Source organism: Cydia fagiglandana, chromosome 16, assembly GCF_963556715.1.
Source record: "Cydia fagiglandana chromosome 16, ilCydFagi1.1, whole genome shotgun sequence".
In the NCBI taxonomy this organism is placed as follows: Eukaryota; Metazoa; Arthropoda; class Insecta; order Lepidoptera; family Tortricidae; genus Cydia; species Cydia fagiglandana.
In genome coordinates, this window is record NC_085947.1 from 9,929,325 (window position 1) to 9,946,317 (window position 16,993).

Genomic DNA, 16,993 nt, shown 5'->3' on the forward strand with positions numbered 1-16,993 from the left:
TGTCGTTTCGTTTCACTCGACTTTCCTATTAGTAATAAGTATGTCATGTTTGAGTTATATACTCTTCGATCAGTTTTTAGGGTTCCGTACCCAAAGGGTAAAACGGGACCCTATTACTAAGACTTCGCTGTCCGTCCGTCTGTCACCAGGCTGTATCTCACGAACCGTGATAGCTAGACAGGTGAAATTTTCACAGATGATGTATTTCTGTTGCCGCTATAACAACAAATACTAAAAACAGAATAAAATAAAGATTTAAATGGGGCTCCCATACAACAAACGTGATTTTTGACCAAAGTTAAGCAACGTCGGGAGGGGTCAGTACTTGGATGGGTGACCGTTTCCTTTTTTTTGTTTTTTTTTTTTGCATTATGGTACGGAACCCTTCGTGCGCGAGTCCGACTCGCACTTGCCCGGTTTTTTCGATTAATCTTTAACTTAGATTAAGGTTCATTTGAAGTTTTTTAATTAGTAATTAAAAGCAGCGATCTACAGACTACGGCCCGCGAAAAGTGCGAATGCCAAATCCAATACAATCTGGCCTGCCAAAGCTAGCGGAGACCTTACTGTGGCCCTCGGGTCTAAAAGTTTGATGGAGACCCTGCTCAAATATGGAGAATAAGTACACTACTACACAGTACGATACTGGCGCGTCCTAAGTAGCCAGGATGTCTCATAATATTAATGTAGGTTAATATTGTAGTTATTCAAATGTCAATATTTAATAGATAGCCCGGCCCGAGCGCGAACATCGAAGACAATTGTTACCCAGGCAACGACATACCAACAATAATGTATACCTACTTTTTATATGTATTGCTTGAGGTGGCCACTGACGAGCCTTCCGACAGTCCAAATAGCGTGGCTTCAATCCAAAATCGGTCCGTGAATGTCAAAAACGTACAATGTTTAATATTAGGATGCCGTGCATTTGGATGAATCCATTGTAACGGCATCCATTTGGAAGGCTCGTCAGTGGCCTGCTTTATATTTTTTTCATCCCGATGTAAGTAGGTAATGGAGTATCTAGCTTGTTTGTTACTGCACGACACCTTGCACTTTGAGACTATGCGCTGAAACTTGGCACAGTTGATTGTTAGCTGGTCTTGAGCAGATACAGACCGAGAGCCGTCGAGAGCCACGCCTCATTTAGTGGGGGGAGGGGGGAAGTTCGACGCCGCCGCGCTTCACTTGGAGCAACATTTCTCTAAAACTATACCTATTAGGGCATGTGATATATCATTTTCGGATAAATTAAGGATGAGAAATCTAGTTTTGGAACTAAAACAATGCACTTTCTAACAAAAAAAAAGCGTAAAGTAGAAAAGACTAAAAAACGTATTTGTGATTTTTTCATACACTTATTACGTTTAAGAAAATATATAGTTTATTATACAAAACTGTTGATAAATGGGAGATAAAAAATAATAATAAGCGTGGGTCAGAATGATCTCAATACAAAATACTATGAATGTGGGAAAGTTACTTATAACTTGCTCTACAATCGTTTATTTTTTTTAGTTTTTCGTAAATAACTCGTAAACGGTAGCCCACAGCAAAAAATAACCTTTTACGTAAATAATCTGTTTCAGATTTCTTATAAAATAAGTGCTACTGTTTTTCGCTACAATCAATATTTAAAAAAAATATTGAAGGGAGAAAATAAATACTTAGGTCCCCTTTTTTAGTCATTCGTAAATAACTCGTAAACGATGGCTAATAGCAAAAAATTTTTAGTAGATGAATAATTAGCATAAAATTTCCTATATAAAAGGTTATTAGAACTTTTTGGCTAGGATCAATATTAAAAACGATATTAAAGAGAGAAAATAAATTCTAAGGTCCCCTTTTTAAATATTGATCCTAGCCAAAAAGTTTGAATAACCTTTTTTGTAGGAAATTTTATGCTAATTATTCATGTATAAATATATTTTTTGCTATTGGCTATCCTTTACGAGTTATTTACGAATGACTAAAAAAGGGGACCTTAGTATTTATTTTCTCCCTTCAATATTTTTTTAAAATATTGATCTTAGCGAAAAAAAGTAGCACTTACTTTATAAGAAATCTGAAACAGATTATTTACGTAAAAGATTATTTTTTGCTGTGGGCTACCGTTTACGAGTTATGTACGAAAAACTAAAAAAAATAAACGATTGTAGAACAAATTATAAGTAACTTTCCCACATTCATAATATTTTGTATTGAGATCACTCTGACCCACGCTTAATATTATTTTTTATCTCCCATTTATCAAAAGTTTTGTATAATAAACTATATATTTTCTTAAACGTAATAAGTGTGGCTTTACAACTGTATTTATTGTTTTCAGATTCCTGCTACATTTAAAAAAAAATTGGTAATTATGAAAAAATCACAAATACGTTTTTTAGTCTTTTCTACTTTACGCTTTTTTTTTTGTTAGAAAGTGCATTGTTCTAGTTCCAAAACTAGATTTCTCATCCTTAATTTATCCGAAAATGATATATCACATGCCCTAATAGGTATAGTTTTAGAGAAATGTTGCTCCTAGTGAAGCGCGGCGGCGTCGAACTTCCCCCCTCCCCCCCACTAAATGAGACGTGGTTCTCGATGTCTACCGGTCTGTATCTGCTCAAGACCAGCTAACAATCATCTGTGCCAAGTTTCAGCGCATAGTCTAAAAGTGCAAGATCCCCATACAACGGTGTGCAGTAACAAACAAGCTAATCGATTAGTCGATCGACGTGATACATTAAACGTCTTTCAAAACACTGTGTGATTGAAAGAAACAGACCCTCTCATTATCGCGCAATCACGTCGATATGCGCAACCATATTAACCTTTTGGACGCCAATGACCGATCTATACGCACCGCAGGTCCAACGCCAAAGACGTATTAATCGGTCATCGACCACAGAGCAACACAGACCTAGGTGCATTGCATATGCATTAAAGTTCAATTTCAGTTTTGACACTTCGGTGACGTGGCGTCTGAGAGACAGCTTTTCGTTTGACACGGCGTCGAAAAGGTTAAGATACTAGCGACCCGCCCCGGCTTCGCACGGGTTAACAAAGTATACACCTAAACCTTTCTCAAGAAGCACACTATTGATAGGTGAAAACTGCATGAAAATCCGTTGTTTTATAAAGTGTAGTGATTAAAGACAACCGTCAACAAATGACTAATTCCCTAAACGTAATGCATGCCATATTTGTATTAAAATAGGTACCAGGTACACGATTGATCGAATTAAGTTTCTAAGAAAACGGATCCCCTTAAATTATCAATTGTTACTAAAATGCAAATTATCAAGACGGGCACGACGGCATCAGACGGCTTCTAAAGTGGCGACCACGAAGCCAGAGGACACAGGCAGAAAAAGAGATTCGAATATGTACCGCCGATGACCTGATTACTACTGTCGCAGCGAGGGAACTGTTGAGTAGGGCCGCCACACGACTGCTCGTGGTGGAGATCTTTGGGGGGGATATCCATCAGTGGACTTTTCAGCTGACCTATGATGAAACTCGATCGATGTGGCAAGAAATGCCGCGCTGCTATAGGACTTTAAGGCTCCTCTTCACGTTGGGCCAACACCAACGCCAACAAGGGACGCATTTATGCGTTAGAGGGAGCAAGTGATATTGCTATCTCATTCTACCGCATGGCTGCGTCCCTCGTTGGCGTTGGCGTTGGCCCAACGTAAAGAGGAGCCTTTATAGCCATGCGGCGATCAACGGCGATGTGGGACCCCATAAACCCACAAGGGCCGCAACGAGCATTTACAACAGATCATGTGGCCAATGCTGATGATGACACCAAGCAAAAAAATGCCTTAACAAGTATGAATTTATTTTTGTCATTGAAATAACATTACCGCCGCAATTATAATTAGTAAGAATATGATAGGATAGGGATAGGTAAGCTAGTATGATACAGAGAGAACTTGGAACTTAACCTACTCGGCTACTTAATATTCAGCTCATCGAAAGATTACTACTTATAAAATGCAGGTTCGCATGTCATGAGATTTATGCCCAAAATTCACAAATGAATTTTTCTATATATGTATATGTATGATGCTTATCACCAAATGTGGCTATTGTGCTGCAGTAACGTCACTAATTTATTATTCAAACAGATGTACCGTGCGACATATCAGGTGCAATACTGCAGTGTGAAATTGTGAGAATACACAGGTGTCTTCAGACGGTCGTGTCGGCTCCCGAAGGTCCACTTTGACATTATTTTAAATGTATAATTATAGAAGCCACGAAGCTGAAAATGAAGTCAGTTATTTTCTTCACGGAATGATGAAATATTCAGGTGGGAATACGGACAGCCCTCACGGGGTATTCTTGTGGGCAATAATAGCATGCCCTTAGAACGCCACCAGACTTGGTGGCTCCTTTCCAGTGAAAAGCACAGGTGTCTTCAATGTCACATCACATGAATACGAAACACGTTAATTAATTAATGAGTAATTGAGTACGATGTTTAAAGGAATAAGATTTTTTAAATTCTAAACCTGTCAGAACTATTAATTAACAAGGAGTTAACTTAATAAAATTGGGTGAGTAAAATTAACTAGGTATGTATTACGAATTGTACAATTTAATACATGCCACTAGGTTAGTTTCTAGTGTCTACCCACATCTATACCGAATACATTTATTACATTACTATGAAATTGAAATCGGCTAGTACTTATTTTATACATAAGTTAGTTTATTTTTCTTTTTATTGTATGTATCATCTATCTGAAATTTAAATACATATAAATTCATTCATTGAGAATTACTTAAAAAATATTGCACTAGATTACAATTGTTAAAAAAATAAGTGTTACAAGGCCTAAATAGTCGATGGTTTATTTGTTTGGTAATACTACCTATCTCTATGAAAATAACTGGTAATTTTAAATAATTTCACACCACCTCCACAAAACGTTGATATGTCGCAATGGCAATACCAGTTCCAGATACAATACAGATAATATATACACGGTGTAACATGAGGAAACCGAATAATTTTAACCACGCATTTCTGAGGTCAAAAGAAGGAAAAAATGTAATATGAGTTTAGGTCAATTTCGCCAAAAAAAAAAATTTTTTTGTATTATTTTTTTCAATTTTTTGAATGGTATTTGTACATAAAAAATAAATGTTATTGGTGAACTTGTTACTTAAAATTGATTTTTAAATTTTTTTTCGCAATACCTTCTTTTTGCAAAGTGGTACTTGTCACTTTTTGACATCTATCAATAAGGATATTTAGACTACGTCCCATAGCAGCAACATTACCATCAAAAAAGCCGTTTACATTATGTAACAACAAAAACTTGTTTATTTTTAAATTAATATTATCTCTGAAACTAAGCGTTTAAAAAAAAAAGTATATAGGACATTTTTGTCTCTAAATATGATCAGGAATACGCTGTTAAAATTATTCGGTTTACTCATGTTACACCGTGTATATATATTTCATTGTGGGTGTGCGGCGTTCGAGTCTCAAAGCAAACGATGTGTATAGAGCCAAGTTTCGTTTGTACAATAATATTTGCTCAGATATTTCATATTACAATAAACGAGGAGCTCATGCCTCACGGGTGGCACATTCACGTCATCTTTCAGAGCCTGAAGTATAATTCATGGGATAAATATGCGGTTATCCTGCGTAATGGAGCCCGAGAGGCAGGTACAGTCACCTGCAATCATATGTTACTCTTCGAAGGCCGCAAAAATATGTGACACGCTCTTATGGCTCTACAAATAAGAACGTGTCAGATATTTTTGCGGCCTTCGTTGTGTAATATATTATTGCAGGTGACTGTACGAGCTACGACGTCGACGAACACGCCTGTCTCGTATATTTCTCTAAACGATTCTAACACGATAAATTTGAGGACTCTAAACGAGGTCTTCCCAAAGGTCGGTTAGGGTCTAATCTTTTATTGATGAAATTCTATTGGGGACTCCAATAAATTTATTTGTTTTATATTCCTGCTGACATTAGACCGAGATAAATATAAGAATGTAGGTATTGCAGGTAGAAAACGGACTTCACCGCTCCTAACATGTTTTACTAATTTTATTGGAATATTTTTAGTCGAAAATTACCTAATTGCATACCCATTATTGACCATGTCCAATGTCTACCATTTACTCAATTCCTAGTTTCCTCAAGAATCATGATCATGATGAATAACATCAAATATTGTCTCGCTCGAATATGATCTCGTATAGTACTATAACTTGACCAGACGCTCTCTGATTAAGCTGTGACAGAGGTCGTAAGAGGTCACAATTACACTGGTTGGTCTGAGCCTTGCCATATATTAGCTCGATATAAATGCTGGGACACGTAGAGTCCAATCCAGTCGTGGATAATACATAAATAATGAAATTATATGATACGCACGAGATTGTCAAGTGTCATCTCGACACGTGATCGCCACTTGATTTAAACAACGCAATCACAAGTAGGTATTTCACGCGCCAGGGCACACACTCGTCCGCCCCGCGAGCCAACGAGCCGTGAGAGCATTACAACCTTACTTACAGACGCTAAACGACCAATCTTAGCTACGCTTGCGTCTAGCCCTATGCTACCCATGCTGACATTAGGGAAATTTGATTACATATTTCATATAAATTTGTCGAGATTAGGGTTAATCCGGTTAATTGTGTACTTATAGCGAAATTATTTAATTGGAATTCAGTAGTACATTTAAATTACTTTTCTGCGGAAAGGCAGGATATTAATTTTCCTAATTCTGTTAATTGTTAGTATGAAAATACCCAACGATGACAATTTAAACAGGACGTATGATTTGATTATCTTGACTCTCGTCGTCTACGGCTTAATTTATTAAATTATACGAACATAAAATATAGGTACCCATGAATCAAGAAAGGTAAGAAAGTGTTTCTAAATATTTGATCAGATTAATTCTAAAATTTGAAAATTGTAAGTACTTTTGTATTTGAAGAAAGTGGTTTTATGCAATTAGACAAAGAGGGGAAGTTGACTGGAGTTCGCCCCTTGTGGCCCTTCAGACAACGGTTATCCATTCCGTTACCTCGTGGGCAGGCGGAGTGCGTTAATATTTGATGCTCCTATCGATCATAACTTCTTTGCGGCGTACGGGTGCGGGCGCGATGGTAGGAGGGTGGTAGCCACCAGCCACCCGTACGTAGTCTGTCATTTTAGGGCGATTTGTCTAGGTTTGGCTAAATCTGTTCATAGTGTACGAGGTCATCAAATAGTCAAACTACACACATGCAAGCGATGTTTATCAATAAGAAAAATTAAAGGAACAGCTATGACAAATCTAACAATATCTTACACATGGTTGCTGTTAGTGACGCACACACCCACCGGTTGTGTCATTTTTTGTGTCACCCCGGAAAAAGAGCTGCTGGGTTTGGGAAATAAGCAGACAAACATTTTCTACAGCGTCCCTGACGAGACATACTTCCTGGTTTCTGATGTATTTTATAAAAAGAAATATGTGTTGTCTTTAAGTACAATGAAATCGAGTATTCAGCGTTAAAGATTTGCGTGATAGCCCATAAAGGCAAAAGGAATTTACAATGATGCATTTAACTTTATAATGGGGTTGTCTTCATGACTTATGAAGAGACCGCGGTGGTTAGACGGTAAAAATAGTCGAGAATAGTAGAAAGGCATCGGACGTTTCGTGAGTGTAATTGGAGAGCCCGCGGGCGTGCGGCACGCTACAACGGCGAAGCCGGGCGGGAGACATCTTGTATGTATTTGCCTCTCAGGTAATTTCCCCGTCGGTCCTTGTATATTTAAGCGGTAGCATCGTCCGTGCCGCTCTCATGCATATGTCATGAGCAGTTGCCGCGCGACGGTTTGTTGACGGTCGAGCCGCGGGAACGGCCACCACCGGCCAGCCCCCTGCACCCACCACCGATAATTATTACGTTCTACTTTCGATTGCGGTGGATATCGGCCCCGCCCTGCCTTATCAGTGTGGTGGCACTGAGGGATGAGGCGACAATTACATTCCCCGTTTTCTCCAATAGCCGACATGTAATGACCATGTGGTATATCGCATGTACGTTCAAATTAAATGGCGACACCGTAAAAGCAGCCATAAGTCTCTCGCACGCACGCGAAAGAATAAATAACGTGCCTCTATTTAATGTCCCCATAGACTGATGAGTTATTGAATACTTAAATTGCTAACTGATTAGTGTGTATAGAGTATATGATTAGCCTAAAAAGAAAATCCGAGAACTGAGACTAATAATATTCAGATCGATTTGAATACGATGGTATTGATGGTACCTATCTCTTTAGACCTTCCAATAGTTCGAACTGCGGCAACAATCTACTTTCTTTTTTCTTTGTATTATTGAACGGAAAATATTATTCGACTTGATTAAACTTCGACGTTTTTTATATATCAAAATTTTTTTGCCATTTTGACTTAGGACTTAGGCGGTTATGTAAGTAATGTCTTCTATTCTAATACAAGACAAAGCAAAATCTGTTTAATCATACACTATATTCGCCTTCCGAAGAATCCTACCATTTCATTCCGAATGATAGATCAGCGGAGAGATTTCATAGCTGTTTGCCTTCGTGATGGATTGCCGATCTAAACCCAGCTACATTAAAGGCGAGGGAAAGAGTCATTAATTAAGAGCTAAATACGAAAAATGTTATACAGCCGATTTTTATGGCGGAGAGGGTTAAGTAGAAATGGATTTCCTTATTTACTTACTGGTCGACCTTGGCGTATTATTAAGCCCAAGTTAGATTTATTGAAACCAGTGTTGGCAAAATATCAATTCGAATTGACGATTGACGATTGAGGATTGACCGATCAATCTGAATTGACGATTGACGATTGACGAAACTAATTCTAAATCTACTGATTGAAGATTGACGATTACTAATCGTTAATTCGAATTGACCGGTCAATCCTCAATCCTCAATCGTCAATTCGGATTGACGATTACTTTGTATGTACACCTAATGTCCTTTTTATTTAGGCCATTTTTTGAAACTGACCAAATGCGTTCCGAAGCTGTGTCCGAGTTTACCAAAGGTTCCGAAACATGTTTCTGACGGCATTATGAAGGATGTCCTTTTTGGAACATTTTCGGGATTTTCCTTGAAATTAACCGATAGCGTTCAAAATCGATATCTGAGGTGCCCAAAGGTTTCGAAACTTGTTTCCGAGGGAAATATTGAGAGATGCCCTTTTTTGGGATATTTCTAGAAATTACCCGATTGCGTTTAAAATCGATATCTGAGGTAGCCAGAGGTTTCTAAACATCTTTTCGACTGCAATATTGAAAGGTGTCCTGTTTCGGGACATTTTAGTGACATTTTTTGAAAGTGACTGCTTGCATTCAAAATCGATATCTAAGGTGCAAAACATGGTTTCAACGGCAATATTTAGATTCTACCAGGGACAGGAACCGGTTACCTTAACCAGGGTTTTTCATAGGGTTATTTTAGAAGCGGTTGTAAAAACACCTACCATAACGGTAACCGTCTGATAAGGTAACACTTTGATTCGGTAACCGTATCAGATACGGTTAACCTCTGTTACCGGTAACCGAAATAAAAACCCAGTCTATTCAGTTACCTCATTATAAAGTTTTTGACCAGTTCAAACGATTGTAATCTTTACGCACACTTATATTCAAGTTGTTATTGAATAACCGAGGTTGGCATGAGCGATCTATGAAGCCTCCAGCATAAACAAGTTTATTTGCCGTTCCTCTGTTTATCTTTATATCTACCTGTGTGGTGTGTTCTTATTATAAATCTTATTATATTATAAATAAAATAAATAAAGTAAATAAAATAAATAAAAGTAATTAAATACAATAAATAATATATATAAAATTAAATAAAATAAATAAAATAAGTAAAATAAGTAAAGTAAATAAAATAAGTAAAATAAGTAAAATAAGTAAAATAAATAAAATAAATAAAATAAATAAAATAAATAAAATAAATAAAATAAATAAAATAAATAAAATAAATAAAATAAATAAAATAAATAAAATAAATAAAATAAATAAAATAAATAAAATAAATAAAATAAATAAAATAAATAAAATAAATAAAATAAATAAAATAAATAAAATAAATAAAATAAATAAAATAAATAAAATAAATAAAATAAATAAAATAAATAAAATAAATAAAATAAATAAAATAAATAAAATAAATAAAATAAATAAAATAAATAAAATAAATAAAATAAATAAAATAAATAAAATAAATAAAATAAATAAAATAAATAAAATAAATAAAATAAATAAAATAAATAAAATAAATAAAATAAATAAAATAAATAAAATAAATAAAATAAATAAAATAAATAAAATAAATAAAATAAATAAAATAAATAAAATAAATAAAATAAATAAAATAAATAAAATAAATAAAATAAATAAAATAAATAAAATAAATAAAATAAATAAAATAAATAAAATAAATAAAATAAATAAAATAAATAAAATAAATAAAATAAATAAAATAAATAAAATAAATAAAATAAATAAAATAAATAAAATAAATAAAATAAATAAAATAAATAAAATAAATAAAATAAATAAAATAAATAAAATAAATAAAATAAATAAAATAAATAAAATAAATAAAATAAATAAAATAAATAAAATAAATAAAATAAATAAAATAAATAAAATAAATAAAATAAATAAAATAAATAAAATAAATAAAATAAATAAAATAAATAAAATAAATAAAATAAATAAAATAAATAAAATAAATAAAATAAATAAAATAAATAAAATAAATAAAATAAATAAAATAAATAAAATAAATAAAATAAATAAAATAAATAAAATAAATAAAATAAATAAAATAAATAAAATAAATAAAATAAATAAAATAAATAAAATAAATAAAATAAATAAAATAAATAAAATAAATAAAATAAATAAAATAAATAAAATAAATAAAATAAATAAAATAAGTAAAATAAGTAAAATAAGTAAAATAAGTAAAATAAGTAAAATAAGTAAAATAAGTAAAATAAGTAAAATAAGTAAAATAAGTAAAATAAGTAAAATAAGTAAAATAAGTAAAATAAGTACTCCCGGTCCTGTAATAATAAAATTATAGGTCGTCAGTCAATACTGACATCAGGAACATGTTTTCGAACCTCTGGGAACCTCAGATATCGAATTTAAGTCCAGTAAGTAAGTCCCAAAAACTTTTAGGGACCTATGGTCGACATCGATTACGAATATGAACTTAATCGGCCAATTTCGAAAAATGTCCCAAAAAGGGACATCAGTCAATACTGACATCAGGAACATGTTTTCGGACCTCTGGGAACCTCAGATATCGAATTTAAGTCCAGTAAGTAAGTCCCAAAAACTTTTAGGGACCTATGGTCGACATCGATTACGAATATGAACTTAATCGGCCAATTTCGAAAAATGTCCCAAAAAGGGACATCAGTCAATACTGACATCAGGAACATGTTTTCGGACCTCTGGGAACCTCAGATATCGAATTTAAGTCCAGTAAGTAAGTCCCCAAAACTTACACCTTTGAAAAGTAATCTTAGGGACTATGGTTAATCTAGATTGAGGATTGATTTAATCCGAATTGAGGATTGATGCGTTAATTCAAATTGATTCAATCGGATTGCCGCGTCAATCAGAATTGATTCAATTCGAATTGATCAATCCGGATTGATCAATTCGGATTGACGCGTCAATTCGATTGATCAATCCGGATTGATTTAGTTCAGATTGATGCCAACACTGATTGAAACAAACAACAGTTCTCATTAAAAATTTAAATATATCTATATAAAAGCTACGAAATTGTCAATTTTGATAATGTCATAGATAAATTCCTGCCAAGAGTTATTTTATTCAGGGATCATAATTTTATATGTATCCGCAAAGCAGGCTTCTTTGGGTGAAGACAAACTCGCTGTCAGCCACAGGCTTCGTTCGTTATTGGTTGTAGAAAAGGTGTAGTATAAAAAAAAAAACATGGCACTTAGTTTTGTGGTATTAAATGAACTAGCTGAATCGTTAAAACTTCAACTTTTGAGAATCAGAACTACAGTACGTATTTTAACGGTATGGCTACGATTTTCAACCCTTCTTGGCTTATGTTATATTGCCAAGATCCAGATTGAAAAAAATTGCAACATCATCTCACGTAACTTAATCATGTTCTCTTAGTTGCAAGTATTTCTTTGTTTCAAGTCATATTTCGGGTAGGTAAGCGACATTTTACAAACATAATGTGACATTTGTAACAGGAAATCACTTATGTTCAGAACTAGTCAGAATATTGTAGGTTTGGGCCATGGTTCTTAATTCTTATGGTACTTATTGTAAGCACCCCTTCTATTGTTGAAAAGTTCAGTCTTTACTTAATTGTGTACTATAAGGTACCACAATTTTTTTTTGGTAAAAATATGGGTGTTTTAACCATATTTTATTCATATTATACAATTGCTATTTAACATTATCAAACTGCACAACGGGACTTAATCGCGTATTTAAGTTTTAAGATTTACCTCCGACGTTTCGGGGACGGCGTTGTCCCCGTGGTCTCGGAGAAGACTGGCTCAAGTTGACATCAACATCTTCTAGCACCGGTTTTGGCAAATATCTGGATGGAGCATATCGAAGCCAGTATAAACTTGCAGCCTTGGGCGGTGAAGTTGTGGAAGCGCTATGTGGATGATGTTTTCTGTATTATGAAGGGTGGGAAGCAGGAGGTGGAGCAACTACTCCGATATCTAAATTCAATTCATCCGAAGACGAAGTTCACGTATGAATTGGAATCACAGCGCAGTTTGCCGTTTTTGGACGTGAAAGTGATTGGTCGAGTGGACGGAACCCTAACTCATACTGTTTATAGGAAACCTACACACACTGACAGGTATTTGAACGCCCTTTCTCACCACCATCCTCGTCACTTACAATCGGTGGTTACCTCGCTAGTAAACAGAGCACATGATCTGTGTGACCCTGAATATTTAGAGAGTGAGATGTCGCATATTCAGGAGGTACTAAGGAGGAACGGGTACAAGGTAAAAAAGTGGCAACCCAGACGAAAGGCAAGGCGGAAACGTCCTGATGTCTCCAGACAGCCGGCATTTTTGCCGTATGTAAAAGGGGTAACGGATAAAGTTGGCACAGTACTTGGAAAGTACTCTATAAAGACGGTGTACACACCTTTATCCAAAGTAGCAGGGAGCCTAAGGTCACCGAAGGACGTTATTCCGTTCCAGTCACCTGGCGTTTATAAAATAGATTGCAGTTATGGTAGTTCCTATATCGGAGAAACTAAGCGCACCATAGCAGAAAGAGTTAAGGAACATATCGCAGCTGTCAAAAATCGTCAGGTCAACAAGTCTGCGGTGGCTGAGCATTTGCTGGAGTCAGGACCAAACCACTGGATTGAGCTGCATAACCCTAAAATCCTCTCCACGGATCGCCATTTCTACAGTAGAAAAGTGCGGGAAGCCATTGAAATAAAAAAACATTGCAATTTTAATCGGGACGAGGGTTTTAAGATCTCATCCACATGGAATCCAGTCATTAGTAAATGTAAGCGGAAACGAATATCGACAGTCGATAAATCGAATATCGTTAGTGTTGTGTGTCGACAGAGTGACATCCCTAGTGCGCAAAACGTTCAAACTGATAAACAAGACCAAGTGCGGGTAGTTCGAAAAACTCGCGCGGCTAGAAGATGTTGATGTCAACTTGAGCCAGTCTTCTCCGAGACCACGGGGACAACGCCGTCCTCGAAACGTCGGAGGTAAATCTTAAAACTTAAATACGCGATTAAGTCCCGTTGTGCAGTTTGATAATGTTTAATAATCGTGAAAGTTTAAATCAGTGTTTTGCAAACCGGTACGGGCCGGAATTAGCAAATAAAATAAAACGTCTGGGATATTTGCGTAGGAAACGAGTGCGAATAATAACGTCGTTGTCATTTTTAATTAAGTGTCGCGATTCGGACTTACTACCTACGTGTGTTAGGATAAAACCGCGTAGGGACATACCGTTTTCTGCAAATATTCTAAGGGCTGCTAGCATCCGTCTTTTAAAACTGCTAATAAGAAACAATTATTCAGACTTGAACAAAGTGCAGTGTGAGTTGTACGAGGTGCATTGTACGTGTAGTGCAGTGTTGTCACGTGATGATTTTGATTTACTCGATCGGATAACCTTTGAACAAGCGGATCGTATTTCTAAGTCTAGTAGTGATGTGCATGATAAGAAATATGACAGACTGCTTTATCGATATGGGAGAAACGTGAGTACAAGTGATCATCATGGGGACAAAACTACCACCACAGTTGTGAATTTATCGAGTGCTACACTGGATAATGCAACTGTTAGCGTACTGGAAAAAGGCTTAAATTTTGCAATGACGCCTAAGAGGGTTCCGTATGAGACTGTGATCTGTGGTGTTGAGGAGGCTATAACGCGTAACAAGGTGCCGTCGTGCGACGCGGAAGAGTTAAGACAGGATGTTGCCGTTATTCTAAGGAAAGCCAAACTTCCAAAGAGTAATACCACTGCGGAGGAGCGATCAGCCCTTAGGGATCTAAAGGAAAATGAGGACATCCTGGTTCTTAAGGCTGACAAGGGAAACGCCACTGTAGTGATGAACTCAACGGATTATGACAGCAAAATACGGCACTTACTGGATGACAGTCTCGTATACAAGCCTGTTTCGTACAACCCTACAGCTAGGGTCTCTCGTCGCATTAGGGCTGTCATCAAAGACAACAGGGAGTTGTTCGAAGAAGACGTGTTCGATCGGTTGTACAAACCCAAGATCGTACTGCCACCTAAACTGTACGGATTGCCAAAAGTACATAAAAGGAATGTGCCTTTGCGGCCTATCGTGAGTCAAATCTCTTCTCCCACTTACGATCTTGCAAAGCATGTTGCGTCGGTGTTGCAGCCGCTTGTGGGTAGTACGTCGTCTTTTGTGAAGGACTCTCGTCACTTTATAGATATTCTCAAGGGAATAACGCTGGAACCAGATGAGGTAATGGTGAGCTTTGACGTTGAGTCGCTCTTCACCAATGTTCCCGTTAAAGAATGTCTAGAAGTAGTCAGAAGGAAACTGAGCGATGAGGGTATATCGGAGTCAGTAATGGTGTTGCTGAGGAACTGCTTGGAAGGAAGCTACTTTTTGTATTGTGGAAAGCATTACCTCCAGATTGATGGGGTAGCCATGGGTAGCCCTGTAGCACCGGTTTTGGCAAATATCTGGATGGAGCATATCGAAGCCAGTATAAACTTGCAGCCTTGGGCGGTGAAGTTGTGGAAGCGCTATGTGGATGATGTTTTCTGTATTATGAAGGGTGGGAAGCAGGAGGTGGAGCAACTACTCCGATATCTAAATTCAATTCATCCGAAGACGAAGTTCACGTATGAATTGGAATCACAGCGCAGTTTGCCGTTTTTGGACGTGAAAGTGATTGGTCGAGTGGACGGAACCCTAACTCATACTGTTTATAGGAAACCTACACACACTGACAGGTATTTGAACGCCCTTTCTCACCACCATCCTCGTCACTTACAATCGGTGGTTACCTCGCTAGTAAACAGAGCACATGATCTGTGTGACCCTGAATATTTAGAGAGTGAGATGTCGCATATTCAGGAGGTACTAAGGAGGAACGGGTACAAGGTAAAAAAGTGGCAACCCAGACGAAAGGCAAGGCGGAAACGTCCTGATGTCTCCAGACAGCCGGCATTTTTGCCGTATGTAAAAGGGGTAACGGATAAAGTTGGCACAGTACTTGGAAAGTACTCTATAAAGACGGTGTACACACCTTTATCCAAAGTAGCAGGGAGCCTAAGGTCACCGAAGGACGTTATTCCGTTCCAGTCACCTGGCGTTTATAAAATAGATTGCAGTTGTGGTAGTTCCTATATCGGAGAAACTAAGCGCACCATAGCAGAAAGAGTTAAGGAACATATCGCAGCTGTCAAAAATCGTCAGGTCAACAAGTCTGCGGTGGCTGAGCATTTGCTGGAGTCAGGACCAAACCACTGGATTGAGCTGCATAACCCTAAAATCCTCTCCACGGATCGCCATTTCTACAGTAGAAAAGTGCGGGAAGCCATTGAAATAAAAAAACATTGCAATTTTAATCGGGACGAGGGTTTTAAGATCTCATCCACATGGAATCCAGTCATTAGTAAATGTAAGCGGAAACGAATATCGACAGTCGATAAATCGAATATCGTTAATTGTTGTGTGTCGACAGAGTGACATCCCTAGTGCGCAAAACGTTCAAACTGATAAACAAGACCAAGTGCGGGTAGTTCGAAAAACTCGCGCGGCTAGAAGATGTTGATGTCAACTTGAGCCAGTCTTCTCCGAGACCACGGGGACAACGCCGTCCTCGAAACGTCGGAGGTAAATCTTAAAACTTAAATACGCGATTAAGTCCCGTTGTGCAGTTTGATAATGTTTAATAATCGTGAAAGTTTAAATCAGTGAATTGCTATTTATTTCCTTAGTATAGCCGGATCAAAAAATTTTTTGGTACTGATACCAAACTCACTGATGATATGTGCTGAGATTTGAGAATTAATGGATTATGAAGCCTAATTTTCTTGCTGGGCCCTTACAACTCTTACAAGCATGTTCAAACCTTTATATTTATGCTTTAGTAAACTGTAGCTAAATGGTATCTTTTATATTGTCCATAGTCCATAGGAGTAATGTGGCATCAAGTGGCAATGGAACGACAAGAATGAAATAGATTGGAGGAGGCCTTTGTCGAGAAACAAACGGATCTACAGAAAGTGGCCAAGGCCCAAATGATAGAATACATATAATGGAATAAGAAATGTTCACTGTAGACTTCGAAATAAAGGCTATATATAATAAAAATAATAATAACAAAAAGTCCATAGGAAAGACCTCAGACACAAAATATGTGATGTGCAAAGTGCATTTTACCACACAGATAAT

At 36.4% G+C, this 16,993-nt stretch overlaps 3 protein-coding genes across 4 annotated transcripts in view; 2 read left to right on the plus strand and 1 right to left on the minus strand.

Moving 5' to 3' along the window:
- LOC134671946 (microtubule-associated protein RP/EB family member 1) overlaps nt 1–16,993 on the plus strand; it is a 186,975-nt gene that overhangs the window by 122,444 nt on the left and 47,538 nt on the right. The gene's annotated exons all lie outside the window — the stretch shown is intronic.
- LOC134671927 (heterogeneous nuclear ribonucleoprotein K) overlaps nt 1–16,993 on the minus strand; it is a 42,402-nt gene that overhangs the window by 24,002 nt on the left and 1,407 nt on the right. The gene's annotated exons all lie outside the window — the stretch shown is intronic.
- Nucleotides 12,639–15,616, plus strand: LOC134671926 (uncharacterized). Its single transcript, XM_063529789.1, has 2 exons — nt 12,639–13,420; nt 15,455–15,616. Exons 1-2 carry the CDS (start codon nt 12,651–12,653, stop codon nt 15,477–15,479), a joined length of 795 nt encoding a protein of 264 aa, XP_063385859.1. The 5' UTR covers nt 12,639–12,650; the 3' UTR covers nt 15,480–15,616.